The sequence below is a fragment of the Tigriopus californicus genome, chromosome 11 (assembly GCF_007210705.1).
Source record: "Tigriopus californicus strain San Diego chromosome 11, Tcal_SD_v2.1, whole genome shotgun sequence".
NCBI lineage: Eukaryota > Metazoa > Arthropoda > Copepoda > Harpacticoida > Harpacticidae > Tigriopus > Tigriopus californicus.
The window spans coordinates 2,382,487-2,392,288 of NC_081450.1; the positions used below are offsets into that span (position 1 = coordinate 2,382,487).

The following is a 9,802-nucleotide window of genomic DNA, read 5'->3' on the forward strand; positions in this document are numbered from 1 at the left end:
AACTAGGAACGTGCAAGATAGTTGTTAATGAAGGTGAATTTTAGATTATTTCACTTTCATTTATTAATATAATCCCTTACTTTGACGATAAAGCTATTAATTCTTTATGTCAGCTCCACATGAGAACTATTTTACTTTGTGATTAGGTAGAAATGAAATCAGGTACCATTTGTGTTGCTAGATGGACTGTTAGCTTTAGAGATAGGAGTGCAACATAAACGTAACTCTGTCAATCATTCGTAAAAAGACATTTTCTCCGTACAACCACATGGGAATGGATGATAGCAAATTTATTGAAGTGCTCGCAAAGAGTGAAAAAACCCTTGTTTAATTGTTTTTAGTATGCCGCAAGTGTTGGGAAATTTGCCCTTGCAGGATTGAACATGTGTTCCATAAGACTTTGTGATGTGTTCGTTGGGTCATAACTAGACCTAGAAAAAAGAGTTGGCTTTTCAGCCGAAATGAGTTTTTGAAGTAGAGAAACTTCAAATGAAGATGAAAGAACACGAAAGAAATTGTCAAATCTTGAAAAAGAGTTGTGAAAATGTGCAAAAAAGGTATAGAAATGCTATATAGCCCTTAGGTCTCTGTTGTTGCATGTTTATTTGTTACAAAATCTGGGCACCCAACTGTATTTACCAGGCTATCCATTGAGTTCACAAGAAATTTACATTTTTTCTTGCAATGTTCCACATTAGGACACGTCTTCAATTAATATAGATGTCATGGTAGACAATTGACTCTCTCCTGGAGCCTCCAGTTTTAGTTGCTGAGGGAGGCTTTTGTTCTCAAAACGATTTTAGATCGGGCCAAACCCATGACGGTAGATGGAGCTCAACTGCATGCTCTCTTTTTTTGCAGACTTTCTCAAAGCAAAAGTTGAATTTGATTTATGCAATGGGGTACCCCCACGTGGTTTCGTGATCGCAAATTTTGAAATGCGACAGTACTAAAATTTACCCATTCCCATTTCAAAATGTGCGTTGAAAGAAGAATCCAATCCCATTAGACCTCCTTCAACCTATATCAATAAATCAATCACGTCACCTGTTTGGTCCAGAGTCATTCGTGCTCGTGTTATGTGATCCTTCGACCCGCAGAGAAGGTCGTACCGAAAATAGCATTCCAAGTCGCTCATTGGCTTAAACTTTCGACTTTCTTGACCTTGGGCCAATGATATTGAAGGAAGGGTGTTCCGACGATATCAGAATCTAACCGCGGGCTCGGTTTGTGGTTGCTCGTCTGCCCCAATGTAGTCTCTTCGTGGCCTTTTAGGCTTGCATTACAATAACGAGTTTTCTGGTATGATGGCCAGATGAGAAAGAAGGAGCGAGAGTGCTGTCGTGATTTAGTGGGTGTCCTTGGAAGTCGTGAGAAATATACCTTGTTACAATTTTAATATATCTCGTGTCGATCAAGAGTCGTAAGACAAGAGTACGCGGTGAAGAGAAATCTTCAACACATTAGAAGGGAGTTCTCTAAGCTCAATAGTGTACATCATTATGAAATACGGCCAATCAATCAATTTCTGAAGTAGAGTACGACATTTTTGTAGACCATCAATAATCAAATTGCATTTTCTTATTTACTATTGGCCAATAGTAGAAATAAAAAAATGAATAAGAATCCTCCGAGTTGAGAGTCAGGCAAATGAAGTAGTCAAAATAACGCTTTCTCACCTTAAATCATCGCCATTGGTCCTTCCAATTTGGTCCTTTGAGCCAGATACTTGATTGTCGAGATTTGTCCAAATTTCCAATCCGGGACAAAAGTGAATACAGTTCCAAATTCCAACTGTGGGACTCCTAGTGACATAACAAGCATGACAAACTTCCAAGAAAGTTCGTCATTTGACCCAAAAGGATGCAAGGTGGACATAGCGGGAACAAAAGCGATCTATTACTAGACAAATTGCGAATCTGGAGAGGGACCTAATGGCTGTCCCACCAGTATTGCGAACAGGGTTAAGAGTCCTTGCAGATCGATTGAAGTCAACATTGGATAAATTGTCATCATTGATGACCACTTTCCTCGGCAACATGAGAGAAGAAGAGGAACGTGAGGTAATGGAACAAAAATTGGAGGATGAGACCAAACGGGTCTTAAAATTGGTGGCATTGGTTCAGGAACATGTCGAAGCAAGAGACGCGGAACCAAGCACGATCTTTGGAAGTAAAGAACGAAATCTTCAACAATATTGGGAAGAAGACCGTTTACGCCTCCAGGAAACAAATAATGCGATTGCCAAGATTAACTTGGAATGAGCCATGGGTGATGAGAGAAGATCTCAAGCCCAATTAGAGGATTTGCAATTGAGAAGTCGAGTTGGGGATTTTGACGGAGAAGAGATACTCCCAAACAAACCTCAGGCTGATGGGAGGATGGGTTGGCTCCTGCCAATCCCAGGACGTTCTAACGTGATCCCAAACTATCATCTTGAACAACAAGGACGATTTGTCGATCGTAAGGGTTATCAACCGCATTGGGCCGAGGGTGAGAATGATTGGATGCTAAATCCTAAGGTTACGTTTGGACAATCTGGAGAAGGAAAGGGTTCCTTTGATGTGAAAATGCCTCATTTTAATGGAGACATCCAACAATTTACAGAGTGGAGCAACATGTTCCAAGCTCTCGCCCATAACATGGCAAGAAGCACCCCAGAGGAGATGGGGCTTCTTAATGCATCATTGGGCGAGAAACCACGGGCCTTTATTGTAGGGTATGATAATTCTGAGCACGATTACGTTAATGCCTTGAAAACCCTTCGTCAAGTTTATGGTGACCAACTCTTGGTAGTGGATGCCCATCAACCCTCGAAAAGTTAAGCAATGTCAAATCAGGAGATGCGGAGAGTCTGGCCGATTTTGCGGCCAAGGTGCAAGGTCATCTGTTCACCATCAAGAATCATTGTCCGCCCGGAGATGGTTTCTCTTGCATACATCATACGAATGCTAGAAGGGAAGTTAGACAAACAGAATTTCAATTCATGGTATGATTACTCAAGGAACTTGCCTTCAAATGGAAAGGAGACCAAATTTTGTGCGTGGCTCCTCTGTGCGGTCCATAGGGACAATCGGCACAGAACATCAATGCAAGAAATGGGAACAAGAGCCAACCAACCCAAGAAGCTCACATTCTCAGCTTCAAATAATGTGACAACTGAGAGACGTTTTTTAAAGAGGTGCTTCTTCTGTACGCAAGATCATGCTATCACATTTTGTCCCAAGTTTAAGAAAATCCCTGTAGTGGAGAGGATGGGATTTGTCAGGAAGGTGGGTCTGTGTTTACGATGTCTTGGAAAAGGCCATGCTCGGTCAGAATGTCGATCTAGAGTCAGATGTGGAGAGACAAATTGTCCTTACCTACACCATCTGTTGTTACATGGTCAAAGGATGTTGATCACAAGTCGCCACTTGACTGGAACTGGGATGCGCAACAGCCTTCCTCCTCTGGTTACCAAAGCAGTGGTACAAAATACCAAGGGACGTTCCAACTACATCCTAGGCATAATCCCTATCAAATGTCGTGGTCCTAAGGGCGATATTGTTATGCACGCATTGGTGGATGAAGGTTTGGACACATCTTTTGCTAGCAAATCATTATTAAAAAGAATCGACTGTATGGACAAGAGTCTCGGAAAACTTCAAATTCATTACGCCAATGGAACACAGACAATGGACAGTGCTGAAACTAATATTTTGGTGGGTGTCCACGATTCAAGCCCACTCATCTGTTAGCAGTCAAGTCTCTCCCAGAGGTTTGCAAGAATTTGAGAGGACTCTCCTTGAAATCATTACATCATTGCAACCATTTGGTGGACATTCTGTTTTCCCAACATGTAGGGAAGGTCGAAATTCTGTTAGCTTTGGACTCAAACTCACTGATAATGCCGTTGGAATGGCGATTAGGAACCGATAAAGAACCTTACGCCTTCCATATACCTCTTGGATGGTAGCACGAGGTCGAGTTCAAGAATTGGGGTTCCTGGCTCATCAGGTCAATTTCTTGACGCATCAAGAAAGACATCTTGATACGATGTTATCAGACTGCTTTGCCACCAAATTGTATGGGTCCGAAGCAGAGATACCGGAAAGACAAGGTTTTAATCTCGAAGACTCCTATGTGCTTAAACTGATCAAGGAGACCACTAAGAAATATTCGGGTCGTCCTGGATATGAAGTGGCGTTCCCATGGATTCCAGGAGTGGAGAAATCTACCAATAATTGATCGTTTGCTTTTAAGCTTTTTACGTTTAAGCAAGTGTATAGTCCATGGAGAAATATTTACAAGAAGGCTACACCAAGAAAATCGATAACCCAATTAGTGATGAGTTATATCATCCAAGCCAATCTTTCCTTCCACATCATGGTTGTTCGGTTCTTTGTCTTACTGCTGGCACCCTATACTTGCATATTAATTTTGACCACCCTGATAAAATTGAAGAGAAGAAATAGAACATTCGATCGGTGTTACTCGCATCACGAGAATCTCCGTTGTCTCGTTGCTCTAAACAATACATGGCGCAGCCAGTTTGAGCCACATTATTGCTGGAAGACACCACGCCCCAAAACCCGGCCACCCCGATTGCCATGGAAGTGGGACTTCACATTTTCCATTGAAAGACTGGCGATATAAAAACCGTCATGACGTCCATGATTAAGGCGTCCATCAGGACGCATTGAGGACATTTCAAAAGGGAGAGGAATATGATGGAGAAGCTTACTGTGGGGGACGATGTTGACAACGAGATGATCCGTGAAGCAATAAGAACACTGAGAAATCGGATAGCTATTATTGGTGAACTGTTCGACGAATTAGTGGACCTCGATATCAAGGAGAAAGTAGAGGGAGACAAGATAATGATGGATTTGACCACCCAGTTTGGGGAGGCGGCGCGAANACGTTACATGGCGCAGCCAGTTTGAGCCACATTATTGCTGGAAGACACCACGCCCCAAAACCCGGCCACCCCGATTGCCACGGAAGAGGAACTCCAGCCATGAAACGGGCAACGATGTTGGAACAGGAGAGGTCGCGAGATTCTGAACAACAAGCCGGGGGAGGACTCCGTCCCACCCAATTTCGAATTGCTAGCGATCTGCGCCCCCCTATCTTGACGATTTCCTCTACTCCACCTGAGATGAGAACTTGGTTGGATAAGTTCAGATCGTACTACAATGCATCCCATATGGAAAATTTGGATGTTGAAGAGCAGAAGTCATTTTTCATCATCCGCATGGAAGGGGAATCGGTAATTACTATGAAGACAAGGTTGGTTGGAATCCTGACAATCAATGCTTGCTTCGAGGTCCTGGAGGATCGATTTTTGGAAATTCATCCATTGTTTAGGAGACGATTGACCTGGAAGCAGATGAAGAAGGAGAAATCTCAAAAGTTGGCGGATTATTACAGTCAGATGCGGTCAATTGGGGACGAAGTAGAGCTCGACAAAATGACAATGGACGAGCACTATATGTTCGAACTGAACCTGTAAACATGTAAACATGAGACGGAACTGTTCCTCAAATTACTAGAAATCGTTGACCCAACATTGGAAAGGGTACTTGCTACGGCCATGGCGTTTGAAGCTGCGAGGGAAACGCGTGAGCAAGCTGTCCCGTCATGTTCCATATCTACGGTTGGTGCCCCTTGCAATGAATGTGGACGTCAAGGACATACTCACGGTCAATTATCCGCCAAATACGATGGTTTGTTTTGAGTGTAAACAACCAGGTCATCTGGCAAGGGATTGTTCTCGTCGAAGGAATCAAGACAGAAGTTGGTCCAGGGGCAGAGATGGAAGGCCATGGTCCAATAGCAGAGAAAGGACCCTCAACAGACCCAGGACTCATGATAGAGGCAGAAGTCCACACAGAAGTATTGGAGGAAACGTCAGAGCCATAGAGAATATGCCCATGGACAGATCACCAGAGTCAAGAATTTCTCGAATTAATACGTCAATCAGGGGCGATCATTGGATCCCTAAGATTCCAAAGGCCACTCTTGAGTGCAAGTTTCCTTCTGGTGGGTCAACATCAGTGGTGGCCATTTTAGACACGGGAGCAACAAGGACAGTCTTCCCAGGCTCATTGATACCTGAGGGCGTCACGCCGACGCCGTCAAGAACGCGACTAACGGCAGCAAACGGGACAGAAATCGCCAACGCAGGGTGTGTGAATCTTATTTTGTCGACCCCGGGGGGAATACCTGCAGTCGTATTGGCAATAGTTTCCCCAGATTTGAAGGGTCCAATGCTAGTTGGATTCAAAGATTTGGTTGCAATGGACATTCTTCCACCAGATTTTCCTCGCATTAATGGCGTAAGTGATGAGGTCAAGACAGACACAGTTGAAAACGTTAAGCGCGACTTTGGCGATACCTTTGTTGACTCACTTGGTGAGGCTTCAGGTACCATAAGGGGTCCAAAAATGAAGATTCACGTTGATGCTTCCATAGCAGTCAAACCATGCCAGGTCACAACGGCTCGTCAGGTGCCGATTCATATGAAGGACATCACAGATAAGTTAACGGACGAGCTTATCATTGCTGGCGTCATCATTCCGTGTGACGAACCAACCGAATGGACATCGCCTGCCCACTTCGTGGAGAAATCAGGGGGGAAAAAGGCGAGACTTGTCACGGATTTCTGCATGTTAAACAAGATCATCAAGCGGCCAATACATCCGTTTTGTTCACCCCTGATCTCATCAGACAAATTCTCCCGGATTCAAGGTGGTTCGCGAAAGTGGATGCAGTTCACGGTTATTTCCGGGTGCCGTTGGATTATGAGAGTTCTCTGTTGACGGCATTTTTACTGCCTCAAGGAAAATATTGATACACCGTCGCTCCAATGGGTTTGAATGCCAGCTCAGATGAATTCAATCGCCGCTCTGACGAGGCAGTCTAAGGTCTGGACTATGTTCTGAAAATTGTGGATGATATGATGATCCAAGCACCCTCTAGAGAGCTATTATTCGTTCGGCTGAGGGAGGTTTTGGAGCGTTGCAGAGCTGCTGGCATTCGGTTATCATTGTCAAAACTAGCCGTGGGCCAAACAATGAAGTTTGCCGGCTTTAATGTCAGCCCAGAAGGCGTTAAGCCTGATCCACACAAAATGTCAGCTATAGCACAATTTCCAACTCCAACCAACATAACAGAGCTTCGATCTTTCATGGGCCTGGCTAATCAACTGGGACATTTCCTGCCTGATTTAGCACACTCTACTGTGAAGATGCGAGAGCTACTCCAAAAGAAGAACGCCTTCACTTGGCTTGGTGTCCATGACCATGAATTTTGTTTGGTTCGAAAGTTATTCTGCTCACCGGCCGTCGTTAAGCCATTTAATCCCGGTCTGAAAACTGAGCTATTAACTGATGCATCCCGGCTTTATGGACTTGGATACGCCCTGATCCAGCGTGACTTGGGAGGTCATCCACAATTGGTGCAACGCGGGTCAAGGTCTTTGTCACCAGCCCAGAAAAATTACGCTACAATCGAACTTGAATGCTCAGCCATATGGTGGGCGGTTCAAAAGTGTTATTTTTACCTGAGAGGACTTCGTGGATTCAAGGTTGTCACGGACCATCGCCCTTTGGTGGGGATCTTTGAAAAGCCGCTTTATTCACTCACCAATGACCGATTAAAGCGTATAAGAGAAAATTTGGTGATGTACTCTTTCTCAGTGGAGTGGTCCTCAGGGAAACAACATTGCATTGCGGATGCTCTGAGTCGGGCCCCATTCTTTCTTCATGATGGGGACCTTGATATTGATGTGTGTGCTGCAATTGCTACAAAAGACCCATCTTTGAACCTGGTGACTCATCACATCGACGCAGAATATGTCAACTTACGTAAATATGTTGAAGCGGGGTCCATGGACCCATACCTTCTGATTTGTTGGCTTTTAAGCCCTTGATTGACGGATTTCGGGTAGAGGATCAATTATTAGTTCATGGCACAAGACTTTTAATTCCTTGCCCAGCTCGTTCTCGTCTGCTTGATATGATGCATGCTTCACTCAGGGATGAACAAAATGACCACCTTAGCACGGCATTTTTTTGTGTGGCCTGGCTTGCAAAACGATGTGAGGAACAGGGTTGCTGGTTGTGAAACGTGTCTCAAACATCTGCCCTCACTACCCCAAGGAGCCAATTATTCAAGATTCAGCCACGTTTCCAATGGAGAAGGTGTCGGTTGATTTATTTGAGATCGACGGAACTCACTATATCTTGATGGTGGATCGATTCAGTGGGTTTCCATTTGTGGACCGATTGCGCAATCTGTCGTCGGCCACAGTGTGTAACGTTCTGTGCCGGTGGTTTTGCGAAGTTGGCTTCCCACTTTATTTAAAGAGCGACGGTGGCCCGCAATTTCGTGGAGAGTTTGAGGATTTCTGCATCAAGAATAACATTCGTTATGAACGTTCCTCTCCCTATAACTCGCAGAGTAACGGTTTGGCGGAGGCAGCCGTGAAGTCAATGAAGATATTATTGAAGAAAGTGGGGCAAAACGAAAAGGAGTTCCGATCCGCCTTACTGGCTTGGCGGTCAACTCCTCGGCCTGATGGATTTAGTCCCGCCGTGGGATTTTTCGGCCGAAACCTGCGAGGTCAGTGGCCAGATGTCCGTGAGCCTTTGACGCCCGTGTTGTCACCAGATTTTATGGCCTCCAGAGAACGTACTCTGGAGCGATGGATATACTACGACCGTGGCCAGAGTCTGCAACCCATTCCCGTTGGAACACGCGTTTTAGTTCAAGATTGCGTATCAAAGAACTGGATGAAGGGTGGTGAGATCGTGAAGCAATTTGAAAATGGGCGTTCGTATCGCGTCAGGATGCCAGGTGGCGAGTATTGGCGGAATCGCCGCTTCTTGCGGATTGATAATTCATGCAATCCGCCTCGGAAGCTCGATCACACGGGTACCACAGAAGAAGTGACTTTATCATCTCCCCGTGGCAGTGGTCGAATCCGTCGAGATGTCTCGTTCCTAGGAATAGATCGTTTTGCTTAGAATCATTCGCTCTTTAACTTCATTTAAGCTAACTCCACTCTTTCAATTGTTGCCCGTTTATCTTTCCTGTTCTTTCATGACGACTCCTACTACAAGCAGTGTTTCCGGATTATTTTCAACGAGAAGCGTCCGTCTGACAAGTGTTTTTATAATGTATTCTTTTTCTTATTTGTCGTTTTCATTTCTTCTACTGCATCAATTCAACGCCAACTTGGGGGAGGTGTTCGGTTCTTTGTCTTACTGCTGGCACCCTATACTTGCATATTAATTTTGACCACCCTGATAAAATTGAAGAGAAGAAATAGAACATTCGATTGGTGTTACTCGCATCACGAGAATCTCCGTTGTCTCGTTTCTCTAAACAATACAATGGTGTATGGAAAAAATGTGGCACTAAGGTTAGAATCGTGTTCCATTCCGCAGCAAAGTACGGGGTAAACGTTTGAATGATTGTCTTTGGACTGGGCCATCTCTACAAAATGACATCTTTGATGCGTCGATTCGCTTCCGAGAGGGTTCAGTGGCCCTAACGGCAAATATAGAGGCTATGTTTAGTCGGATTGGTCTACACGAAGATGACACCCATTACCATAGGTTCCTGTGGCGCAACAAGGATACAGATTCCCAAAACGTACCAAATGACAGGAGTTGTGTTTGGAGATTCACCATCGCCATGCCTCGCCATTCACACACTTATTCAGACTTCAGACCCAGGAAGATTCCAAATGCTCCAATGAAACCAAACGTCGCGTTTGGACTCAATTTTACGTCGACGATTGTCTGGACAGTTT

The 9,802-nt window shown here is 44.6% G+C and overlaps 1 protein-coding gene across 1 annotated transcript; it reads left to right on the forward strand.

Moving 5' to 3' along the window:
- The first annotated feature begins 8,231 nt into the window (after positions 1 to 8,231).
- LOC131890678 (uncharacterized) lies at positions 8,232 to 9,011 on the forward strand. The gene has a single exon (XM_059240082.1). The coding sequence runs from the start codon at positions 8,232 to 8,234 to the stop codon at positions 9,009 to 9,011; it is 780 nt and encodes a 259-aa protein (XP_059096065.1).
- Positions 9,012 to 9,802: the final 791 nt, after the last annotated feature.